The sequence below is a fragment of the Chaetura pelagica genome, unplaced genomic scaffold, assembly GCF_000747805.2.
Source record: "Chaetura pelagica isolate M959 unplaced genomic scaffold, ChaPel_1.0 scaffold109, whole genome shotgun sequence".
In the NCBI taxonomy this organism is placed as follows: domain Eukaryota; kingdom Metazoa; phylum Chordata; class Aves; order Apodiformes; family Apodidae; genus Chaetura; species Chaetura pelagica.
Genome location: NW_009970725.1, coordinates 13,402,607 through 13,429,751, shown reverse-complemented (window position 1 = coordinate 13,429,751; position 27,145 = coordinate 13,402,607). Strand labels below are relative to the sequence as shown.

The following is a 27,145-nucleotide window of genomic DNA, read 5'->3' as shown; positions in this document are numbered from 1 at the left end:
TGAAGTGACAGTCACCAGACCCCCTCAGCTCTGAAGAGCAAGTATTATCAGAGGCTGTTGCCAACACGAGTCCACACACAATGGACCCATCATCTTATGAACCCGGAATGAATCTTACCCTGTTTTTTTGAAGACGAACAAGTGATTGTGTGCAGTGCTATTACCAACTTGCTGCCATGTGAAATGCATTTGGATGACTTCTGACTTAAAACTCATTGTGGCCTGAGGCTTCCTTGGACAGATCAAGGCACTTTCTTACTATTCCCTCTGCCAATTCTTACTCCTTTTAAGGACCAAGTCAAGCAAGGATTCTGAGGTTGAGAGCTCTCTGCTTTGAAATTTAGTCCTGCTGATGTACCTGAGCCTCATAAATGTAATAAAATAATAATGGAGAAGAGCTTTAGAAAACATTTTGTAAGAAAAAAATTAAACTAAAAAGCAGAGCTGTGTTAATGACCAATTCTACATGGGCTGTACTACACTGGGATAGCTGCAGACACAATGTAATTCTCATTAGCAATAAAGGAATACACACGAATAGGTGTAGCTTATGAACGGCCTCCCCGCCACCTCCCTCCCCAGCCCGGCTTCGGCCTCATCTGCTGCGAGGGGCCCGACCCTGGAGCGGGACCCGCTCGTCCCCGCCGCTCTCTGGGAGACGGGGAAACGGAGAAACGCTCTGGATGCGATTCCAGGCGACCTGTGCCAAGAAACACATCTCCATCTCAACGTGCATCCTGTTTACAGGGATGTTAAAAGGAATTTTGTATTCCTTGTCCCTCACAGCGCAAAGTTTCTGTTAGGTTAAGCACCTGCACAATTTGAATCCTTTTCAGGATTCCTCATCAAGAAGGGAATTTGTTTCAGCAAGAAGCAGACTGATTCATTCCCACAGCCTCAAACATAATCCCTGGGCTATTGGACGCATGAATAGCGTGGCAGCGTGCCACCTGCTTCATTTATTCACTTGAGATTCAATGCTGCTTAGTCCCTGTCAAATGGGCTCTTTGTGCAGCCTCCTGCGGTAATGTGAAAGGTCCCCCACAGGAATTTGTGCTATTCAGTAGAAAATACAAAAGGGAGGGTTGTAAACACTCTGATTAGCGTTGGAGCACAGAGAGATTGTCTCCACAGCCTATTACATAACCACGCAACTTCCAATTTACCTCCTCCCCTCCAGAAGAAACAGCTGAACAGCAAGGGCTTACTGGTTTATTTAACTTAACGTGGCAGCTCGTGTTTTTTCGTTGCACAAAGGCTGTGTTACTTTTGGCAAAAGAAGAGAGAGAGGTTACTTCAGTAACATCCCATAGTAATTTGAGATGATTGCCTGTGAGGATCTCCACTTGAAGTGACAGTCACCAGACCCCCTCAGCTCTGAAGAGCAAGTATTATCAGAGGCTGTTGCCAACACGAGTCCACACACAATGGACCCATCATCTTATGAACCCGGAATGAATCTTACCCTGTTTTTTTGAAGACGAACAAGTGATTGTGTGCAGTGCTATTACCAACTTGCTGCCCAGTCACCAGACCCCCTCAGCTCTGAAGAGCAAGTATTATCAGAGGCTGTTGCCAACACGAGTCCACACACAATGGACCCATCATCTTATGAACCCGGAATGAATCTTACCCTGTTTTTTTGAAGACGAACAAGTGATTGTGTGCAGTGCTATTACCAACTTGCTGCCATGTGAAATGCATTTGGATGACTTCTGACTTAAAACTCATTGTGGCCTGAGGCTTCCTTGGACAGATCAAGGCACTTTCTTACTATTCCCTCTGCCAATTCTTACTCCTTTTAAGGACCAAGTCAAGCAAGGATTCTGAGGTTGAGAGCTCTCTGCTTTGAAATTTAGTCCTGCTGATGTACCTGAGCCTCATAAATGTAATAAAATAATAATGGAGAAGAGCTTTAGAAAACATTTTGTAAGAAAAAAATTAAACTAAAAAGCAGAGCTGTGTTAATGACCAATTCTACATGGGCTGTACTACACTGGGATAGCTGCAGACACAATGTAATTCTCATTAGCAATAAAGGAATACACACGAATAGGTGTAGCTTATGAAAGAAACTGGTTCGCCACATATGGAAACCCAAGCGTGACACAATGTACAAAGAAAAGTCAAGTTAATGCCTTCAGGGGGGGAAAGTATGTTATTTTTAAGACAGTCCCAGAGAGCAGAAGAGAGCCCAATGAGCCTTATGACACTCTACTCTGCCAGTACAACTCCAATACAAGAGCACTACTATGGAGTCACCCTTCCAGGATCTTTGCAGTAAGAAGAAAATTTCAAAAGACTGCAGCAATGAAGAGGATATAAGAAAACTTAGGGTTTGTCAGCCTTACATCTTAGATAGATTGGTCTGAAAGGGATTTACTTTGTTCCTTGCAACATTTTGTCTCTTAAGAACATTTTCCTGTGTCAGTAGCACAGAGTTTAATGCTGTTCCACTTGGTGAAAGATATCATGCCAAGAGCACATGGCAAATCTTGATGCAGGTGTTTATTTTGCAAAACCCAACAGACATGATCAGCAAACGTTAGGTTTTGTGATCAATGCTCCTCTCTGTGAGCACAAAGGAGCACAGCAGCACAACGGCAGGTGCAGGAACCCCAGTACGGTACCCAGAGAAATGAGTCTCTCCAAGGGGGCTGTCCCATGACAGGCATCACTTTGAGTTAGGGGGGTTGCTGCCTACAGGAGTGTGGGGACTCCTGGGACACAGGGGAAGAGCATTTCAGGATGGCACAAGGTCTATTACACAATTTGTAGCAGAAGAACCAAAAGCAGGAAAGGGAAGGATCGAGTTTATTTGGGGAGGAAGAAAGAGGTGAAAAAGAGGGATAAGAAGATAAAAGGGGCCAGTCAGCTGCAAAGAGGTACACTTGTCCTTCAGGTACCTCATCACCAGTCTGTCCTGTTTTCTCCTGGGTGAGAGGTCTCCATGCTGTGTAGACAGATGTGTAAGTGCCAGCCACTGGAGAGAGGACCATGAGTCACAGGGGCCTGCATGTCTTAGGTGCTCCTGCCTGTAGAGACTGGAGCATGTGAGTGTTGTGTCGGTCTGTGTGTGTCAGTGTATGACACCTGCCAACATCCAAGCTAGCCCAGCAGCCAGCAGGATGGCACGCTTGGGAGCCAGGGATGGATGTTGCAGAGACCATAGCTATGTTATTAGGGATACAAGCAGCTTTTCTTACATTCCTTTTAGAAGCATTAGGTGTGAAATGCATCAAATGTGCTAAAAGCATGCCAGGGACCCTAAGAAATGAATGGAAAGCAATGTCCTGTTAAGGCAGTTGTACTCACTCTCTTTGCACAGTGGCAATGCTTCTGAAATTCAGGACCAACACGTGCCTGTGGGGAGAAACAAGCAAAAAACCTCCCAAAACAAAAATCAAAGCATCTGAACAAAAACTTTATCTACTTTTAGAGAAAGAATAACAAAAAGCCTTCAACCCCTTCTCAGTCAGAACCCCAACAGACTAGGGAGTTGTATAACTATTATATTCATTGCCTTTTTTGCTTCCTTTTAAATTCAGTGATTTACAATTCTATGCTGAAGGACAGTGATAAAACTGGCTGATGCTTTACCTGGAGAAGATTCCTAGCCAGGTAAGTTTTTAAAACATATTCTTTAGTATCCTTATGCACTTATGTAGGTGATGGTTTGCTGCTTTGCAGATGTAGGTGAAATACGAGCCCCCAAAATAAATTATGATTTTTCTTGCAAAATGACTAAACAAACAACTTTCCAAAACGGTCACACTTGTCAGAAGTAACATTCTGAGTATTAATGAAATTCTATTGTATTCATTTATTTATGTAAAGAAAAAAACACTCAAAACTACAATTTTAGATTTGGAAAGAAACTGCTGAAGAGATAATCCTCTGTATTATTCTGTCCATCTAGATCAGTAATATTTCCTTGAACAAATCTTTAGAAAGAAAACACAAGAACCAGTAATGTCTTTTTATTAAAATACCTCTTAAAACACTCATTGTAATAAAATACACTGGCTGTTGCTGTAGGACATCTGCATACACACAATGCTTACAGCAAACTCTAGACAGCATCAGGAATTACAAAAAGTAAGGCAAGCCCCAGAAAGTGTGCACCCTCACTGCCTACTCTCTGGCCATTACACAGATAACTGTGTTTACATTTTTATTTTCTCCCCAGTGTTTGCTGGTTACTTGTTAGGCCAGTCCCCCATCCCTCCTGCTCCCTGCCCTTGACCTCACAGTGAAATTCTGATGATGTAAATGGAGATGGTGTCACTGATCATGGGTCAGCAGGTACGTAACCAAAAACATTAGCCCTTTTTTTTTTACCCCAAGAAGATTCTGAATTACCATAATGTTTCCAGTAATTTAACACTGCAAGAATCCAAAGCATGCTAATGGCCTGTAGCAATGCTTACTGTACATCTCCTATCAAGAATGACAATGCATCATCCTCCAGCTAAAAACAGACACAGCTACTCCAACATACTCTTTCTTTCAATTAATTTTAAGAAACTCAAGCAGAAGAAAAGATAATGAATTGTCAAATACAGGACAAACAACTCCTTCATGATAAGCTAAGTTTTTCTATTCACATCTATGATTTTCAATCACTTAATTGCAAGTTTGAAGTATGAAAGTATTCCATTACCCACTAGTTCAAAACAATAAACATTCATCTTTCAAGTACTTCTTTATAGCTGAGATTGAAAAAGTAACATTATTTCACAAGAGTAGATTTTTAAATTATTATTCTTTCATCTTACTGAAATAACTGTATCTTAAGAAAACAATGAAAAAACATTCAGGCAAACTTTTCAACAGAAGAAATTTAAAATTACTGCTTTCATTTGTACATGGTACAGATAGACAGGTGTGACTAAAAAACAGTTTCATACCTCTAGACTGAAGTTAGTGAGAGAAACATGAATAGTCAAAACCTTTTCTGTGTGTGCATAGGCATATATATGCAGTAAAAGAAAAAATTCAAGGACTTAAAACCCACATCATTATAAATACCAAAAGCTGACCATTAACTACTCATACACTTTATTTTTGTACTTAGTACCATTACCAGTGGAGACCTAACCGGGTCATAGAAACTGATATGTGACTGTCAACATATTAAAATTCATACTTAGAAAAATAGATAGAATGTTCTAAACTCAGAACTTCCTGATTTTGCCTCTTTGGACACATCCTCCCTTCTTCAGCGACAATTCATGGGAAAAAAAATACATGTTTTGGAATAAATATTCACAGCAAACTGGTAAATGGGAACATGTCTGCTGCCAGCTGCTCAGCTGGTAACCCTGTGCAACTTGCTGGTTCACGTTTTATTCCTCTTTATTCATTTAGCCATTAAATCCATAAGAACTTTTCATTTTTCCTTTACTGGCCTGAATATTCAGGGTGTAAACAACCCTAGAAAACTGTGCAAAAGGAGGGAAATGCAACTGCACTTAACAGCTTTGATATCTAAGAGAAGAGTGAAAATACATATATATATTTTTAATGTATAAATTATGCAATACCAGCCCCAATGTATTTATGAAAGCAGGGCAAATGGAATTTGGAATTTAAGTGTTTTGTTGGGCAGCCCTTCTAAGAAGTTTGGATTTTATCCATAACAGCCCATGCATTGAACTTGAAGAGAAAGCATGAATGTTTCTACTTCCTCAAATCCCATTTTCACAATAGAAGGCTAAGCTCAAAAACTGAAAGGTAATGAAGTAAAAAAGACAAAACCGGAAACTAAACCCCACAAAAAACAGCCCCTAAAGACCAACCACACCCACCCTCCAACCTAGCAGTTACTCAATTATTTGTTGAACTGAGATTATGGAAATCTCATTACCACATTCTTAAGGTTTCCATACTCTAAACTAGATACAGTACTAAATTCTGAAAACCAGTATACTCAACAATTTCAAATGAGAGGAAACAATCAGAATGGAAAGGATAAACATGGCTGTACCATTTGATCACAAATAAAGAAAAATAAACATATAACATAATGTTGAAACTATTTAGCCTTGCTTACATGAACAACAGCAAGAACAAAAAAACACAACCCAAAAACTTTTCAGATTTTATACATCTTTTTTCAACCAGGTACATTTAATTGCAACCAGTAGGCACTCCACCGAAACACGGTATTTGCAATCCTCATCTCTTTAACTGAGAGAGACTACTTTGGCCTCAGTATTGCTATATTACAGACTTCCTGCTTCAAAACATGCAGTTCATACATTTTACAGTTTTACTGCCATAGTCGATGCATTCTGGCCCGATGCACTCACAGCAGGCGTTGTGGAACCATCGGTACTTGGATGCTCCCATGGACTCGCACGAGATCTTGCACTGATGTATCGACATGCAGTCATCAAAATACACCACTGTACACATGTGCTCTAAACCAAGAAGCAGGGGGGAAACTGTTTTAAAACATCGTAAAATGTTTGTAAAGGTTGGTTAAATATTAATTAAATGTGCAGGTTTTGAAGTAGGATTGCAGATCACCACGACAATGAGGAGTAAAGAAAAAAACAGGTGACAGTGAAAGCAGACAGAAGAGACAGAAACCCAAGGTGCAATCTATCAACTTTCAGTTTTCAGTGTCTATAACTCAACCTGTTGTCTGCTTTGCCTCTGGATTAATTTATTTCTATTATAACAGGCAAGAACGTTTTTGTTGGGGTTTTTTTTGGTCCCACAGTTATGAGGGATACTTTTTAAAGTGTAAGGATAGGCTACACCAAAATAAGAAGGTAATACCTTTACCTTCCTTTACCTTTTCCTTATCTTTCTTTATACCTTTACCTCTGAAGGTAATACCTTTATCACCAAGATACCACTTTCACAGTTGCCAGCATGTACTTCATGCTATCATTAAAAAGTTCCATTTTAGAGAAGTTTTTAAAAAAACACCAAAACACCACTTATTTAAGTATAAACATTTCCTCTCCCCCAACTCAACTATATTCTTAAACTACATGGCATCAAAGAGTTAGAGAATCCCATTTTCCTCAACTTGGAAACTGCACACTTTTTTCTTCTTTTTATAGCAACAACACCAGCTTTACTACTAAGGTTAAGAAACCCTCTCTGCCCAAGTGTTGACTTTGTTCTTCTAACATCCATGCAATTACTAGAAATGTCATGAAGTTTGGTATTGCAACCTCATATTGGAACAGAGGCATTCACCACAACCATAAAAGAAAAACATCTGTCCCCAGTCTACTTCCAGTTCTCCAAGCTGACAGATTCTACCAGCTTTCTTCTGTGCTGACCAGGTTATTCTTTGTACATCCCCCAAAGGATCTGGGTTGCATCACATTTACCTTCAGCATAACTTGGCACATTTTGGGGAAAAGGACAACAAAAAGCTGTCTGCAAACATATATGTCTCACCTGCACACATCAAACAGATTTGTGAGCAGGAGATGCCAGAGACTTTCTAGCCTATTACTGCTTATGGTGTGTGGTTTCAGGAGAAACATACTGACCTACATTCCAATGTGGATTAGAAAAATGTAATCCAAATGTAAATGGTTAATCAAGACGGTAGGGTTGTTGTTTTTTTTTAATGATTATGGAGATATTGAGAAGGGGGAGTAACCAAAGGACTCTGTTAACCATAGTGTTAATTTAGTCTCTTTATCTGTGAGCAAGCCTTGGAAGGCTGAAGTGCCCCAGAATCTTCCCCTCAAAATATTGGTGCCCCATGGATTAGAAGCCTCAGCACAATGTGTATCTCATGGCAAGCTCCTAAGGTGACGTCCAAAGGTGAGTTGAGGCCATAAGAGTCTCCATCACCCTGCAAGACATCAGATGTATGCAGTTTCCCCCAAATCAACAACAGATGACTTCTGTGGGCATGTGGCAAGGGACAACACAATGTAGAGGAGAGCACAAAGTACCCGCCAGCTCTCCTGTGGACACGTCCTCCTCCTTGACATATGGAAACCTACCTACCCTTTTAAGAATTATCACTTGTCAAAACACATGTGAAAGAACCCTGATGCCTGTCAAACTATTTTACTACTACCTCAACAGCTCAAAAAGGTCACAGGACATGTTGCCATCCCACTGAAAGCAAGTATTAACCACCTTGTTTGGGCTCTGAACTGATGTACAAGTCTTGCAGACACCATTTATAGTGCCACAGGCCATAAGGACCTTGGGGAAGAAATGCAGATCCACAGCTGAAGCACTTTTCTGTTCCCAGGAAAGCTGTGCTGTAAGTAAAGCAGTAGATATTTAAGAAATCTTGGAGTACCTGAAGTACTGCTGGGAATGTCAACAAAACACACTGCGGCTGTGCAAGTTCTGTTCCATTTTTGGCACTTTTATTTCTGTGACCCTTTAAAATAAAGCCTGAGGCACAGAAGCCAGAGGGAAAGTTCTCAGAGAGTAAAACCTCTATTTAAGACCAACCAACATATCTAAGGCTTCATTAATGATACTTCATCCACAGAAGAGGAAATAAAGCAAAAAGTGTGTGCTATGTCAGCACAAGCAAAGAGTGACCAGCGAAGTTAACACCTGCCTGAGAGTTGTGAGCTGGAGGCACAGAGCCTCTGCCCCAAAACAGGCAATCCTGGCTAATCCAGAAAGCCTTCTTGCTGCAAGATTTGCTTTTGAGATGCCAGGTCCACCTGACTGGCCTAGTCTCTGGATCAGCTTGAGAAGGCAAAATGACTCATGGCTGTCTCTAGATAGTACTGGAACAGCTTGTTAAAGAAACCAGAGTCCTCTCCAAAGGCAGCCAAAGTACTCACAGCTGTCATGTTGATCACTGCACTCCTACTTGCAACATGCAAAGTCAGGAAAGCTTCTTGGGAAAGTTGTGCACACTCTGAGGTGTGTTAGCCACTCTCAGCACTTGCAAGCTCTCTTCACACCAGAGAATGACCAGTCCCCTCTGTTAGAAAACATCTGTGTTAAATTCAGCTGTGTCAGCAGCAGTTCAGAAATCCTGGAGGAACCCAGTCCACAAAACTTGAAATAAACCTCTTCTGGAAGAAAAGCTGGTAATTTCTAGGATGTAAAGATCAATGACGCTGAACTGAGAGACTGAAGACTTATCTTGGGGTGGAGGAGACCAGAGTATGAGCAGCAACAGGCCCATAACCTTAGCAAAACAAGATGACAGCAGTCAGGCCCTGTGAGACTGGTCTCCTCAACCTCCTTCCCATTACGAAAATGGGAACCCAATCCAGACCTCAACCTTATTAAGGTAGCAGCAACAAACAAGGATGTTAATCTTGACTGACTGGAGAATGAAGATGAAAGTTTATTTTCACCTGCACACAAGCCAAGAGGATTAGGTCCTAGAGGACCAGTCCAAAAATGCTGTGAAGTGGAGAGGACAGACCATACATGGCAGGTCAGAGCCAGCAACAGATCTGGCTGGTTCCCAGCAGCAATCATAAGCAGCTGGAGGACGTGCTCCGTGTGTGTGCTACCAAACTGTTTCTGAAGTCTGCCTCACTCAGAGACTTGCGAGGTCTGAATGAGTTAGATTGGCCAGGGTGCACTTTGTTCATCATGGAACACTCTTGATCTCCTCCTCAGCAGCTGTTCTACATGTGCCCATGTAGAGGCTGAAATACTGAAAGCAGGGAAGTTCCTTGCCTCAAGCATTAAATCCTTCTTTATAAGCTGCAGAAACAGAATTACACTGGGGAAAAAAATACATACCTACAGGCTCAGCTGGGATTCGAAAGAGTATTTAAATGATTTCACAAACCTAATTACATAGTCATCATGTGGCTCCCTCAGTGTAGATAAAAAGAATGTTACTCAGTGCAGTAAAACCTCTTCCAGTTGCATTTTACCAATTTTCACACAATAAAGACTACAAACACAAGCTGGCAATGTGCACTTGCAGCCCAGAGAGCAGCTGCGTCCTGGGCTGCATCTAAAGAAGTGCGGCCAGCAGGGCAAGGGAGGGTGATCCTGCCCCTCTAATCTGCTCTGGTGAGACCCCACCTGGAGCACTGTGTTCAGTTTGGAGCCTCCAACATAAGAAGGACATGGAGCTCCTAAAGTGAGTCCAGAGGAGGGTCCAAACATGATCAGAGGGCTGGAACACCTCTGCTATGAAGACAGGCTGAGAGAGTTGGGGTAGTTCAGCCTGGAGAACAGAATGCTCTGGGGAGACCTTATAGTGGCCTTTCAGTGCCTCAAGGGGCTACAGGAAAGCTGGGGAGGAACTTTTTACAAGGGCTTGTGGTGAGAGGACAAGGGCTAATGGATTAAAACTTAAAGAGGGGAAATTAAGCCTAGACATTAGGAGGAAATTATTCATTTTGTGTGGTCAGACACTTTAAAAAGTACTTTAGAAAGGCAGTTGCCTATCCAGCAGCTGTACCATTTTATGCCATTCAAAACTTATAAAAAGAAACATGAATAAAATAAATTAAAATCTTCCTAGAGTACCTACAGAGGTAGATGCCACTTTACTGGGTTTCTAGCTCTCCTCTACTTAAATGGTATTGGAAAGGAGCGGAAGTGCAGAACCGGCACCATCCCCTGTGTTACCACGCAGCTTAAGTCAGAAACTCTTAACTACAACATAGATTTTGTTTCATCAGTTGCCAAAAGATTATCTAGTTTCCCTCCCTCTCTGGCCAACATCCTGTCATCATCTGAAACAATTAAGCTCACTCGATCATCTGAGCTTGCAGTTCAGAGCTCTGAGGGTATCAGCTAAATGTAAAGCAAAAAGAATAAATGTAGCTCTAGATTAATAATCATTGCAGCCTTTTCTGAAGAAGTGGCTCCAATGCCAGAAACTGCTGATACGGAGAACTCCAGCAGTGCCACTAGTGCACACTTAACTTTGGCAGCTGAAACGTTAAAAGTCAATTCACAGGAGGAAAGGGAAGACACTCATTAAGATAATAATGGGGAAGTTCAAGGTCTGGCAGCTGGGCTCGCAGTAGGCTGGGGTGAGAACGGAATGCTTTATATCCCACCACACCCCACCTCCTCCCGGATCTGCAGCCGCCCTCCCAGGGCCAGTGGCTCAAGCCGGATCCCGCGGCTGGTGCTGCTTTTCCTGGCACTCACCCAGAACTGCATCAAGCAAGTCCAGCACCCTGGACTCGATGGTGATCCCTGCGTGAACACATGTTAAAATTAAAATCAGAACTGTGCTACAGGAAGTGACAAGGGGTATTTGTAGGCAGAGCCCTTGTAAGCTCAGGGATTGATTCCAGAAGACAGCACAGAAACTACTGCTGCCTTACCAAAATCTACCTCTCCTCAGCCTCTCTCCCTTTGCAGGCAACGCAACAGGCTGCTGCCAGCACAGCATGTTGGAGTAAGCATGCAAGGAGCCACAGGAGAACCACAAAATGGAGGAGGCACAGCACTGTAAAGAAAACACAAAATATCTGTGTTCCAGCTCACAGGAATATTATTTCAAATCCCTGAATGTCACAGCCTTGAAGACAACTGCTTAGTGAGTCACATTAAGGACACCTCCATTTGCAAGATCTGCCCTTAAGCCTAACAGCATGTTTGGGGAGAAGGGAAGGGTAAAGAGATGGTCCTCAGTTTCCTCTGCTGCAGGCTAAGCTTGTATTTACTGCAACTGAGCATGCACACATACACGCTCTCACCCTCTTTCAGTGATTCTTCTAACATATGCTAGCTTGTACAACCACAGTGGGACTCAACTTTTCATGGTCAGAACCTGTCAGACTCCAGCAACTTCCTAGGCTCCTTCTCCATGTCCATGCTCTTCAGCTCTTGACCTTCTAAGCCCTTCACCTTTTGATTACTGCTTCACCAATTAAATAACTCATCAAGAACGTATTAGAAACAATGTCATCCCATGCCTCACATGACATCCAGCACAACAGGTACCACTCCCCTGTTTGTCCTTCCTTCCACCATAATGAACACCAACTGACTGAGGCCAACTAACAACTGTTCTTTCCAGCTTCTCCTGTTATCAATGCTCAAATCATCCATGTTTTTATAGACAATTTTTAATATGACTTCTGAAAAAGCAGAGCACTACAAAGTCATCTACATTGTGACCAAGAAGAGGGACTCCTAAACAGGCTTATGTATTTAGATACTTAAAAGTATGGGATGTTGAAAGCCATTTTCTACCTTTTCCAGTTCTTCACTGATCACTAAGATGAAGGAGGCATACAAGAACAGCTCTGACCTTTATTTCTTTTCTTAAGTCTGAAAACCAGTGGCATTTGGTAACTACTTCCAAATATAACTGTTGTTTTTAGACTGTTGTAATTCCAGTGAAAGCTCTCTCAACCTAATCTCTAATACATTCATAGTAAATGAAGTGAAGGAGACACTGGACTAAGAAAGAATTGCAACGTTATATATTTGTCTGCGTTGTTAAACTAAAAACTCCTCCACACCCTTGAGATGCAATTCAAATTCCAAGTTTAATCCAAAACTATCATTAGCCCATCCTGTTGGTATGGTAGTAAAGGATTGTCAGGGAACAGCCATCTGGGCTGCAGTACCAAAGTACAGTGGGATATATTCAAGCTTGTTCTAAGCATAACTTTTTTTTCCCCCAGTATAATTTACATCTTTAAATACTGTAGCATTTGCACACAGGGCCTTTTGTGGCTTGCCATTTAAAATGGCTTTCAGCATCACTCTCATGATGCCAAGCAAGCGTTTTAATAATGTCAAAGACATATGAATGAGATGCCTTCTGACCATCTGGCTTCCCAGTTCTGGAATTCATTTATTTTTCTAACGTGCCTTAACCAAAGGAAATTAGAAAAGTTGCCATTACAGTCCCATTTAATCAACAGCAGTCCTACTCAGAAACTAGGTCAAAGGTTCACAGTGGCATAGTATGGTCCATCAATTAAGAGTATCTTTCACTGGTGAGATAAAAGAGCCATCACAACAGCAATATATGGGGCACAAATACTTGTGTGTTGGGAAGGAAGCACTTATTAATTACACTAATAAAACAAATCAGATGCCCTTTTTTCCCTGTTCAGCAGTAATTTCACTATGAACTCTTTATGAAATTCTTTTAAGACTGATGTAATGATTTGTATGGAAAAGTACTCCAGGTTTAGTATGGAAATCAAGAAGCAGAGAGTGTTTTCCTATGCCACTGTTCTTAGTACCTCAAATGTCTCTTCTGTCTCCTCAACAGCAAACAATATCCTGAAGTCTGTTCTTTAAACTGACGGTGAGAATACAAAAATTTGTATTTAAAATAAGAGGAATGAGTCCATAAATTGAACCCTAGCCCCCAAATTGCTTATTTTTAAGATTGTCTGTCCTATATTCTGTCTTCAACATAAAGAGTTATCTTGCTAATCTTACTCAGGTTTACTGTCAATCCTGGGTTTCCTACAAACCATCCTTCTAAAGACCTCAATTTATGCCAGCTCAGACCAAAGAAATAAACACCTACTCCAGACACAATGGCTTATGGCACGTGGCTTTCTCAAACCTTTGAAGCCGTATGTTTCAGTTGCCTACTTCTGCACCGATACACGATTTGGATTCAGTTTTTGGTTGGTTTGGTCTGCTAAGCTATAGGTAACTGCTTCAAAGTCTGGTGCACATGAAATAATATGAACAAACTGCCTCATGCTACAGAAGGACTTATAGAGATGTCAAACTCATGTGGTTCAGTGTCCCCTAAGATAATCAGACAGTCTTCTATACTCCTTAACACTTTTGTTTCACTCCTCTTGTTACATCAGGTTCAAAATTAGACTGAATGTTTCATGGTTTTACAGGAAAAGAAGAAGCAAGGACAGAAAAGCACAGAAGATTCATTGAGAAGGCTCCTGGAAGAGACAAGAGGAAACAGAAGGAATTTAGACACTACACTTATTACCTTTGTCACTAGAGTAAGGTGTGTGGACATTGTTGCTTGGAACAGAGACATTCTGATGCTGTGGCTGGTTCACTGTTTCTAAAAAGGAAACGAGGTTCTCGTGGTGCGACAGTTCTTCTGCCACAGGGAAGGAAACGATATTCCAGTTCAGCTGAGTATCCCCTTCTGTCAGCGCCCGGAAAAGGGAAGGAATTGGTTCATGCAACTCTTCGACAGTACTCTTGGATGTTGGAGGTGTGTCGCTGTAATTGCGAGGATTGCACATACCTGCAGAGGAATGAAACACTAAGTTACACTACACTCCCTAAATTACTCTTCTTGAAACAGGCAGGAATATCTAGAAAATTTAAATTTTTTTAATTTTTTAAATTTTTTTAATTTTTTTTTGTGCTAAGCAGAACAGAGCCCTCATCTACCTATCCCACTCTTCACTCAAGAGCAAAAGCAGCAGGGACAAGCTTTCCATAATGGTAAGTTCCAGATCTCTTCAGACTTCAACAAAAGGCACCTGCAACTTTTGAGATCCAAATGAAAAGAAAAAAATCTACTTTGCACTTTCCTTCCTTTTTTAGCTATGATTAGAGTTTAGAATATGAAGAGTTCAACAAAAGGTTTGTTTCCCCTGGGAAAAGAGACAAAGCACAGTATAATCCATACTAGCATTCAGCTGGATTAGAAGTTTACCACCGAAGGCAGATAGTATCTTGACAAGTCCTGAGGTTCATGAAACTTTTGCTCACAATTCAAGTATCTGATCTCATCCACTGCAGCAGTGCATTAGAGCTTATCAGCTGTCTGCTGGACATGTAAAGATAAGTATCAGGAAGGAGCAAGAGTCTGAATTACTTTACCTGCTCAGAGACAGCTGAGATGAATGTTTGCTACTCAGTTGGATGGGTCACTACAGGCAAAATGCTTATTTCCAGGTTACCTCTTCTTTGTTCTCCCCTCTCTTTTGTGCTATGTGTTTTGAAACCTTATAAACCTCTTTGCCACTTCCAACAAAATGCTTTTCTGATGTGCAATGCAGGCACCAATTTTTCATTAGCCATTTAAACACTCCCATTTATTACCAGCAATGAAACTGCAGCGTGCTTTGATTTAATCCAAATATTGAAATAACCAAGATAAAAGAAAAGTTGTACCTGCATAGGCATTTAAATTCAGAAGCCCTAAACTACTATTAGAAGACACCTGGCCAGAGACAGACAAATCCCTTTTCCTCATGTACATCTGGATATCACTTTGGGTATTTTCACAGATGGTGTTTCAGACAGCTACAGCTGCAAAGCACACCAATCCTTAAAGTCTCTTGTATCAAAGTGGTATGGGGCACAAAGGTCCAAAGTGCACTTGCCCCACTTAACCAGGAAAGCATTTCCTGCCCTGCAGATACATCAGGACTCCTACTTTAGAAAACGTGTTCAACTAGAGCCTTATATAAACCCACAATCTTTTCAATCTAAGTAGATGGGTTTCCATAATGAACAAAACAGAGTGAAGTTCATCCATGATGATGAACATGCAATCTGGCAAGTCTTAAGCAAGCAGTTAGCATTACCAGTATTTAATAAATGGAGTAACACGAGACAGTATGCTCCTCTTAAAAAGGTAAGCCAAATATTGGTTAGAAAAAAAATAAGCCTCTCCTCCAAACAAGATCAGGTCACATTAAAAAATAATTCCACTTACACAAACTTCCTACCATAAACTAGGATTTTCCAAGTCCTCTCGGCTATGTTTGTTCTTTACAGATGGTCCTGGGGTCAGTGCTTTAATAAAAAATGTCTGTCTTTGCATTAACTTTTAGTAAGCACTTTGAATATTCACCCTACCACCGTAATAAAGGATGTTAACTTAAAATTCAATTAGGAAGATATCAGACCAGGTTAAGAGTTTGGTACAGAGACACTGAGAGATGTATACTTTAATTATTGTATTGATGTTGTGAAATTAAAACCAGTAAGCCTCTTTAGAGCCTTTCTGTCAGGCTGCATTCACAAAATAGATTTCCCTGGAGAATATATAGAAAAAAATACTCATTGAGATTGTTTATAAAATTATTCCAAAATATGCACAGTTTGTGTGCATGTAAATCTAATATGAAATATTATCTTAAGATGGTACTAAGAAATCATTGCTCATAGTTTAATGGGTAACTCTCATTCCACAAAGATCCTTCCGTCTTACTATTTTTTTCTAAGTAGTTTAATGATAAAAATTATATATAATATATAATAGTAATAATTATAATGCAGTAGCTTTGGTTAAAATAAAAAGGCTTAATTTATGAGCAACTGGTAAGGAAGAAATACATGTACATTACTGCTTTGGAATAGATGAGAAGATGCAGAAATTGGCGATTAAAAGGATGAACTGGAAGAGCCTTTACATGAGGGTCTACAAGAGCCTAACCCACAAAACAGAAAAGTAGAGGAAATAGGGACCTGGTTTTGTTCTCCCTCCTCCAGTGTCTCTGTCCTATTAAGGAAGGGACAGAACACCCATGCAAAACACAGGGCATCAACTGACCAGAGGTCAACTGAATGGTGGAGGGTAGAAGGTAATTCCTGGCCTCCAAGTAGAAGTGCCCTGAAAGACACGACAGCCTATCTGCTTTTACGTTACTTGATCCATTTATAAAGAGACTTAAATATCAGCTCAAGTATCAGCAAAGAACTGTGTCTGGGAAGCTGGGTATGGCATACACTCCTGTTTGCTGAAGCCTATAGCAAGATGATGTAAATGAAGAACTACTTCTGAACAGGACCAGACCATAGAACCAACAAGGTCTAAGGCTCCCACAGAACCACCAGGAGATGGTTTAGTTTGCTCAGTACTGGAAAACTGATCCAAAGACATTGTTGACTTATCTCCTGGATAACACCATGGGAAATAGCAGCAGAACAGTGGATTATCTACAGATTCAGGAAAAAATGTGTGTGGATTTAGGTTGTTGGTTTTTTCCCCCTCACAATCCCAAGAGGCAGGTTCTTTTTTTCCCTAGAGGATATAAGCACACTACACCTTGCTTTCTACAGCAGATAATGGTTCTGAACTAGGGAAAAAACCTGCTATCCTGTTCCCATCCTTATGACTGAAAATTACAACAATGCATTTTAGCACATTACAAAAATCAAGAAGGGCAAAGGAGTAGGGAAAAAATAACATATATACATACATAACGTATATATATATAACTTTTCAAGGACTGCACTAAAAGATTTCAGATCAAGTAGTGGAAAAAAAAGAGATGAAACTTGAAGGCCTGTTTCTAAATGTATATCCTACACAGGGGCTGAAAACACTTTCTGCCTTTGGGAAGAATAACACACATGCTGGGCCATGCCACACCACTGCTTACTGAAAGACAGTAAAGCAAAGGTAAGCTAGCCAGAACACACACACAAAAAGCAGGATATAAACATTTTGCCTGAAGTGACTCCTCCAACTAATAAAGCATATTCACATCATGATGGAACAGGAGTAGCAATGGACTGCACTGAAAAGCAGCATTTTGAAGTTATAATCTTCATTAATTCAGAGAAGCCCCAGTCAGCCAGAGAAGCTGAGAGCAGGTACACCAGTCAAGACACATCCCTTTCATGGAAGACAGGTGGATTCTCAATGGCAGCAGCAGGAGGCTGCCAGCAACCACAGGAGGATGAAACTTTCAATACATTTAAAACTAGAAATGGAATTAGGATATATCCTCCATAAGCAGGGGCAGCATTCACATGCAGAGATCTGGAATCTCTGAGCACTACCTGTTAGTAGTAATGCTGCTCTTGTTAAGACTGTCATCTAATCCTACAGTAAGAGCTTGTATGCCTCTTTCTTAACCCTTCACAGAGAGCTCTTTGTTCAAGTAAAAGAACGAGGAAAATACTGGGCCATGCACTTTACTACTAGTGCCAAGGATTTAAAGGGAACTCAGAATTGTCCCCGTGCTGTATCTGTTGATCACTTTGCAGTTAGAAACCTCCATACAGCATCCAACCCTATGAAGCAGGTGCTGCATAGTTTCCTCAAGATGACAATTTGAAAAGGAGTTTTTGTTTTAGAGACAAAATTAAGTCAGTTATGATGACATTAACCAAGTAAAATCTGGACTACAGCCACTCCCCACTCCATAGAGCAGATACAACTTCCAAATACTTGTTTCCCCACAGTAGTTTATTCAATGCCCACAGAACGAGCCGTAAGATGTTTCCAGCACAGATTATGTCCCAACATTTTACTTCTATAATAAGATCATGAGCTCAGCATGTGGCAGGAGGAAGCAATTTAAAAAAAGAAGAAAAACCCAAAGAAATACAAACTTACCAACACAGTCACAGCACTCATCCCAAAGTGTGCCCAGGCAGAGCATGCACTCCTTACAGCAGGAGCAGTTCCCTTCCCCGGGGCGGCACTGACACAGCTCCTGAAAACAACATAAACTCATTACAGCTCAGCAACCCCAGATGTAAAATGCTTCCATGGCAGAGCAGTTCTGCCTCAAGCCACAACTCAAACTGCAGCATTAAAAAAAGCTTAGTACACTAATACAGTGAGTAAGTGATAAAACAGTTCCAGCCAAAGAACCAAACTTAAGTCTGCAAAAGGATCTTTTGCAAGCTCTTTTTTAAAAGGTGAAATTCCAAAGACAAATCTGAAGTCAAGAAGCATTTAAAAGAGAGAAAGTGTTATTCATGGGAAAGGTGTATGCGCTTCTATGTATACCTGAATATAAAAGCTCTTTGAAGGTCTTTCCCATCACAACAGGAAACTCAAATAAGGATGTTTCTTTATATATAAATAGTGTGCCTATGTTATAATTTAGCTAAAAAAGGAAGTTACTATAAGCAGCATGTGCATACTCAAGAAGATACATATCGACCATCACACCTATTCATGGATTTTAAAAGGAACTTACTCCATTAAGTCACCTGACCACAGGATGTTGTACATCTCTGAATTGTTACACATTGCTCTCTCCATTTGCAATATTAATGACCAGATTATTCCCCCTGCTGCCCCACCCCTGCCCCTGGTCCAGTCGATCCATTTTTGCAATTGAAAAAACAACCCTCCACCTCTCCCCTGCCCCCCACTCAACACCTTGGAATACTTCCAAGACTTCTGGAGCTTCTATAAAGTGAAGTGATATGCACACACATTTTTCTTTAACCAGTATTAAACAAAAAAGATGAAAAAGACATGGAAGCAAGAAGACAAACCTTTCTCTTCATGTTACCTAAACCTGAAGGCATTGGTTTAGCAGTCCTGTTAGAGATATACACTTGTGGACCTCAAAGTATGCCAAAGCCTACACAGATGAAGGAAATCTAAAAACCAGGCTCCTTCCATCTAGCTCAATTCCAGTTCGGCCAAAAGACTGTGGCTCCTTGACAATAATATACAGGCTTGAATTACACCATAGTGCAAAATGCAGATAGCCAAGAAGTCACATTTGGTTGTCCTGTCTAAGAATTTGGTTTTGATGACGTCTGTCTAACTATCATGTTACGCACAACTGGTAAGAAACCAAAATCCCGTTACTGGAAACACTGACAACTGGATCCTTCCCACCCCTGGCTTTACTGGAAGAGCCATTGGCAAATCTCTGTTACACATCAGGCTGTGAAGAAGATGACGCCCATTCCCGCTCTTTGATCCCACTCTCCAGAGGCAGGGGAGGGACACTCTGTGGTGTGGTTGGGAGATGCACTGGGACAGGAGGGAAGGGCAGGAAGATGTTTTGGTGTGAAATTCTCCTAACCTGGAGTCACTACCCAAGGTTCTACCACCCTTAGGTAACCACAGCTACGTCAGGGACACCACTCCTTACAAGCAGACACAAACATCACCTGCAAAGTCTTGCTGTAACACATTGGGAAGAAGCCAAGGGGGAGAAACTCCACTTTTTAACTTATTATTTGCTTGCTATTATTAAGAAGCATCAGGCAGGGGAGAAAAGAGACATTTTTTATACCAAATGTCAGGAGCACATTTGCTAGGCAAGCCAAGGCACAGAGATGCACCTGATGGTGTAGGACCTCTTTTCTCTATTCTGCAACACTCGCAACTGCAAATACCTGCAGCCTGTGGAGTTGCGCAGGGATCATCCTGCTCTTGTGGGCTCACAGAAGACAAAAGCGTGCACTTCAGAGGGCAAGATCTGGCTGAGGATGGGGCTCAAGAACACAGTGGATGTAGCTTCAGGGCTCCCCATTCTGGACTACAACTGAACAAACTCCCAAACCTGGTGCAGATGTGCTAAAATTTGATAATGCAGTAAAAATTAATTGATCTCTTATTGTTCCATTCACTTGATCCCAGATCACAATTCTTCTTGAAGCCAGCAAAGAAACCAGGTTAACAAGCTATTGTGTGTTCTACTTAATGCTGAGAAATGCAGCTGCTTGCACAGTTTATTGTGAACTCTTTGCCCTGCTGGGTGGTTGAGCATGAACTCCTCCTCTACATGCATTTCTGCAATAAGCAGTCTCAGTAAGTCTTAAATTTTCATTTACAGAATGGAAAACTACCAAGATTTTTTTACTTTTCCTTCCTCAAAGTTTATTCATGTCACCTATTACTACTCTGTTTCCAAGTGAAAATGAAAAACAGGCTCATTAATAAAATATACAATTTTTTCCACAAGAGGAGACACTACAAACTTAGTAAGATGACTTATGTGAATAAATGACGCATTTCTAAAATATTTATCTTACTGTTTGATAAACAGATTGTGTCAGCCTTGAGAATAAAAAGACTAAATAAAACAATTTTAAAAGCAACCATAAGCTAAGTACTGTTGCCTTGGCCAGAAAATAGTTTAATACATAATAGCATTAAACACAGCCTATATATTTCTTCTTCAACAGTAAAACTGGGCAAACAACTTCATACTAACTAAAGATATTTCAACACTAACAAGCCAGTATGTGGGAGGAGGTGACTCTCCATAAACCATTAAATGTAATGTATGAATCAAAGCCAGAAAACTCAATAAGTTTAAGTTGTTTCAGTTTTGTAAATTGCACTGTGTGTATATAAGAGAAGAAGATTCTCACTGAACTAAACATAACCTTCAATTATAACATTTGCAACTTAAAAAACCCCCTCTGCTTAGCTTTAGTATGTGTAAGCACTAGCTTGAGATAGCCTCATTGTACTTAACAGTATTTTAACAACTTTATTTTTATAGGAGGGGCTTATGAGCAATATAAGTTTTTACTTTATTTTCTACTTTTATTTTTAATTTATTTTTTTTCTTTTAATAACTTGGCAGGTGAGGAAGGAAGAAAGGGCAACCTAATTAGTCCTCTGCACAGTTCTCCTGCTCCCTCCTTCTCACAGTTTGACTGTCACTTCAGTGAAATAACTATGTTTTTCCATGTATGTGTTTGCACATACATGGTTTCCTTAACCACTCTTGAGTCCTTCTGCCTGACTCATCCACATTGGATACTTTTACGGGATACATCTTTTAAAAAGAATGCTTACATGAGACGTGGGTGAAGCAAGGCAGAATGAGAAACGTTCCTTGTTGATAGCTGGGGGTGGTGAGGCGTCAGTGGAAGAAAATATTACTCATAAGTCAACCTGGCAACTTCCCAAGCTCAACTACTAAAGGTGCATCAGAGAATATATTTTGCTAAGCAAGAAACAAGCCTCTTGGTCTAAAAATACAACATGGAATAGGAAGTAGGCATGTTCGTACAATAAAGATATTTCTGCTGCAGAAAGCAAATAAAGATTTTTTACAAGGTATTTAACATCTGCATTTTTTCAAAGCTTTCTTGAAATGGCAGGGACTATTTTCTCAGTGCAGTGAGGAACAGGACCTGAAGGCATTGGCAACATCTCTGCAAACTGGAAGGGGGAGTAAAAGAAAAAGAACTAATGTTTCTTCCTAGAACAGTTTAATAACAGAAAATCTCCTGGAAGCAAACCAGCCAGAAAGCTTTGTTAACCCAACTGTGTTACGTACTACAGCTACAATATAGACACTAAAAGTCATTTTTAGATGCCTAAGCCCAGAAGTTAAGGAGTGGTGTTTATTTCATACCAGAGGAATAAAAAGTCTTCGAAATCCTTTCAGGCTGACACGTTTGTACATAAGCTCAGCAGGAGGGAAAGACAAGGAGAAAGAGAGATTTTTTACCAGAATGATACTGCACCAGCCAAGGTGACTGAAGGCATGTGGTCTTTGGGAAAGAAAACTGTATTCTCAGCAAAAAAAACCCCACTTTTAGAAACATCTGAAATCCATGCCTGAATTATAGCACTGTTTGCTTCCTACATAGAGCAGCGGTTTAATGAGGTGTTGCAGAGGAGCCGGCCAAGCTTGGCTTCCAGCACAACACGGACATACTGCCCAAGCCTGACGACTGCAGGTAGCTCTGCACTGCAAGAGCCAGCCTGGGACCTCCCTCAAACCCGCTTGATACGAACAATGGTGGGAACATCCCATTCGAGAGGTTTCTGCCTTCAAGGATTTCCTCCATGTTGCAAGGACACAATACACGCCTACACTCCACCCAGAGAGCATAACTGGCCTTCTCATCTCCTCCACATGTGGAAACATCAAAACAACCCATTCATCCAAGTCAACAACAGATGTGCTACGATAAAAGCTGCAATATGCACATCGTGTGCCACCAGGGCTTGGTGGCCTACCTGGAAAGCAAGGTAACCATCAGTTACTGACTTCAGTGCCCCAATCCCAGACTATGGCCAAAGCCTCAAGGGAACTAATTTTGTAGTCCCATTTTGCCTACACTCGTAAGTCTTACCTACACTCCAAAGTCTTACCTACAACTCCTTCAGCAATTACAGAAGTCACAAAGGGTTGTTGTTTTGTTGTTTTTTTTGTGAAGGCTGAGCTTATGCAGAGAGATGCCTCAAGCTATTTTCTTAAAGGTCTTGGCTTACAGAAAGAGAAGTAGACTATGACAGCACCAATGAATCCAGAGCTTCAAGATGTAAAAGGAAAGCTGAATGCATTTGAGTTGTTGATCTCATGTGCTATTCTGGATCTAACAAAATAAATATTTATGCAGGGACCACCCTTAAGCAGAGCAGCTCCTAAGGAGTGCCAGTAATGACTGTACTGACTTCTAGCAGTGCTGGCAAAAATATTTATGTTAGCCATATGCTTTTTGAGAGAGCAGGTCTTTTGTCTCATTACATCTGTAAGTCAACCAGCCCCGCTTTCTGCACGCAGATGCAGATGACAAACATTCACATTCTGTTTGTTCCCCTAGTTGTCTCTGAGTGACATTATCTTGGTTTCAAGCCACGGATTTTGCCAAACTGGAACAGTTATAAAAATAGGTTAGGGAAAAATGTCATAGGATAACCAAGCAAACTCACTCAACACAGTATTTTACTTTTAAACATAGATTTAGAATAGTTCAGAGGTAAAAAAAAATCCACAAATACACTCTACTCGTATACCTACCCAAGAAATAAGATATGCTTCACAGACCAGTGCAGCACTTCTGCCACAACAGTGCACGAGATTTTAAAAAACAAAAAAGCCAAGAAGAAAGATGACAACTGCTTTAAGTCAAAGCTTTAGGAGTCTTCATATCCACAATCAGACTAGTCTGACCTGATCTGTTCTTCTATAAAGAATGAATGCTGACTGGTATGTCAGGCCTGTTTGCAGGAAGAGGGCAGCCAGATGGTGAAATGAAGAGCAGCGTTTCCCCTTAATTGTCCACCATTCACGTGGCCTGGGTTACTTTAGGGTCTTTTTTTAGGCGATTTTTAGGAAAATGCAGTAAAAAGAGATTCCACATGACCTGCACAATGTAAGAAAGAATGCACAAGTGAAACAGTTACAGGGGTCTCTCCGTATGCACAGGGCTGTGTCACTACAGAGATGCCAACATACTCCAAGACAAGCACAGTGGTGTGAGCCAACTCCATGCAGTGCTGAACTGCAGCTCCTACTCTCAGCTGAGGAAGGACTCCAAGTAGCATTAGCTCCACTTCTCCTGGGCTGTACTCTGTTCAGGCTAGCTCATAAAAATAAAGTTTAAATGGTGGGTGACTTAGGCTTGACACGATAAAAGGTAAGTAATTCCTTGGGAAAGAGACGTTTGCCCTTTCACGGATGGTGGACTCCATCAGTGGCATGGGAAAATGAGACAATTTATCTTCCCTGTTTTCCCCTTCATCTGGACCAACACCTCTCCTCTGTAGTGCTGCATTTGCTATTTAAATGCCTTAACTAGCACCTTACTTTTTAAAGGTTCCAAGCCTAGAGATGATTTGAGAAAATGCAACATAAGGAACTTCTGTTTGTCACAGTGCACAGTGCCCAACGTATTAGCAAAAAAAGCTGCACTGTCTTTGAACAGGCAAGAGTTAAAACCCTCTTTCTTGCTCCCATATTTAACAACTCCACAAAGCATAGTGGGGCCAGAAGAAGCAGCGATTTCTTTTTCTTCTTTTTCTTTTCATTATTATTATTTTTAAAAGCAATGGCAGTGCAGAAGCCAGAAAGAAGTCAGTTCAGCCTACAGTCAGTCTTCATTCCACAGAACAGATTTGTGAATCTGGCAAGTATTTTTATTTGTATACCAGACAAATTTTATACAGAAGTCAATGAAATGAAGGAAATATGGAAATGCTTCATGTCGCTTCTGCGTCACTTTCCAGACTGTGATCATACACTTAGAGTAAGCACACTAGCACATTCCTGGCATATGACAATTGTGCTCTCTGCTATTGCATTTCCAACCTACAAAGAGGCAGTAAGAAACAACTTCTTTTAAAGAAAAGGCAACCGACCACATGAAGGCTCTTTTTTTCAATACAGAGTCAAGAAGCAGGCCCAGCACACCATTAGTAAATAGATACTTGGTAGTTACTGGAAATGCTTGCAATTTTGCTAAACAAGACACTTTTGTTCTGCTGCACACCATACCTCTTAACTACTGGAAGAACAACCTGATCCCAGACTGTTCCTTTCACTGCAGACAGATGCACAGTGAGTCAAAAGCAGTGTCTGGATTTGAGTTTAAGATCCATTACCTATCAGTTCAGCTCGGAAGTATTTGGTCTGATGATTTTTATTTTTTTTCATGTAGGCCCTGCATGCTTTCAGAGCTCGCTCACTACCACTAGCAGCCACAGGTCCCTCCTGATCAAAAAGCTTTTCCAAACACACCTCAAGACTAAGACAAGTTATGTCCCTACTGATGTTAGCTCTCTCATAGAAGTTTTTAGGCATTTTTAAAATCTACTGTACCAACCTCGTGTTATGAAGAACATAAGGTATCAACTACTGACCCTCTGCCTGGGCTGGCAGGTTTAAGAAAGTGGACTGACTGCAAGTTGGTAAGGGGAACATCTCAGACAGATATGCAAACACCGTAGCACATTTTAACTTCTGGTATTGCAGATATCTTAAAAAAAACCCCACAATTGTTGCCCACATAAATCTTTCTGTGTCTGTTAAAATGTCTGTTTCAAATTGCTGCTTATCCATAACATCACTAACAAAAAGACTGAAAACTAACACCGTGACTGGTACAGTCTTCTAACAGTAACCCATGACCATAATCCTCAACTTGAAAATGTTGCTATTAAAAAAAGAAACATGTCCATATATACATCCACCTCATGTTATCTATAAAATTATTGTTAATCTGCATTTATATGTGCAGAACAAACCAACCTTTTTTTAAAAAAGGACACTATTTAACATAAAACAACATTTATTTGCATCACTGGACGTTTTCAAGACACAGATTCAGGCTTGTTTCTTAAATGCTTGAAAGCAAATCAAAGAGACAGACTCGTACCTGTATCAGGCATTTACTGACATCACTAGCACAGAGAGCCTTGTTGCAGCCTGTTGAAGACTGGATCCACAGCAGGAACAGGAGGAGAGTGACTGTGGGCACTGTGACGTACTGCGACCTCATGTTTCCTGCAGGTGAGCAATTTTCACAAGTACTGCAACCCGCACTGAAATAAAAACCAACCGAAAAGGCTATTGGGAAACCAGGTAAATCCTATTCCCCTTCCCCTATATTTGGAAAAAAATGTAAAATAAAAGCAACTTGGGGTGTTTAACAACAAACCCAACCCTCTCCTCCCAGCTAATTTGCTTATTTGAAGTTTTCTGCTATTGTGCCTTTGGATGAAAACTGCAATAAACTTCAGGTGACCAGTCTTGAGTTTGTGAAATTCAATACAATACCCTCTAAGCAGTGACGACCAAAAAAATGCCTCAGAAGAGAAAACCCACCAATGAAGACCCAATTCTATAAATTCATAAAGCAGACAGTTTTCATGCAGTATCTCCTCAGGCTAAAGGTACACACAGGTGTCCAGGTCTAAAGCTGCACAGCAACCTTTCAGGACACGTAAGGTGAGCTGCCATGTCATCTTTGATGTAGACAGGCAGTTGTTTTCATACCACCAGTTAGATGTTACATAGGCTTTCAATTAAATCACAAAGTTGTTAAGCTCTTTTTAGAAAAAAACACAGATACCAACATTGAAAAAAAAACACCCAAATGCCAACATTGTAAAAAAAACCCAAACTACATGAGACTTCTCAAACAACAGAACTTTCAAGAGCCACCCAAGTGACTGAAGTCAACCTGAGACAAGCATCTGCTACTTCAAACAGGGGAACTGGGTTTGTTCAAAGCATTCCACCCTTCTCCCTTTCCGAAAGCCCAGCTTCTCGGCAGGTGGTATTTGTTCCAAATCCAGCGTGATTAGCAATTTGCCAGCGAGTTCTTGTACTTAGCCTGTGAACCCCGCGAAAAGAGAACCCTACTGCACTAGGCACCGCACCAATGCATAATGAAAGGCAGCCCATGTTTGGGCAAGCTTACAGTGAGCCTGTATTGTTCTCCTAAGAGGGAAAAAATGCTAATGGGGCACTGTTGGGTTTTGTTTTGTTGTTGCTGTTTTTTTCTTTCTGTATCTAGAAATGTTTTTCTGCTTTATGAACTCAAAAAACCCCCCTACCCTCCCATCAGCAATATCCGACCGTAAAAAAAAGGAGAAAAACAAGCCAACACGTAAATAAGGCACGATCTCGACCTCTCAAGCCTGTGTCAGATCAGCCTTTCTTACAGCGGTTATTAGAGGCTGGCGAGCCTCGCTGCGCTGGGCAGCCCCGCAGGACCGGGAGACACGCGTGGAACACACGGGATCCCTCTCCTTAGTGCGGGGGGCACCGCTCGCTTTCCCTCCCTCCCACCCAGCGGGAATAAAGTCTCCCTTGGCCAGGAGCCGGTCCCA

General features: G+C 41.0%; 1 protein-coding gene across 1 annotated transcript; it reads right to left on the bottom strand.

The window, feature by feature from the left end:
• Nucleotides 1-6,168: 6,168 nt before the first annotated feature.
• On the bottom strand, nt 6,169-25,846 carry TWSG1 (twisted gastrulation BMP signaling modulator 1). Its single transcript, XM_010006870.1, has 4 exons — nt 25,687-25,846; nt 18,203-18,302; nt 13,877-14,143; nt 6,169-6,425 (listed from the first exon to the last, which is right to left on the bottom strand). Exons 1-4 carry the CDS (start codon nt 25,807-25,809, stop codon nt 6,244-6,246), a joined length of 672 nt encoding a protein of 223 aa, XP_010005172.1. The 5' UTR covers nt 25,810-25,846; the 3' UTR covers nt 6,169-6,243.
• Between the last annotated feature and the right edge of the window lie 1,299 nt (nt 25,847-27,145).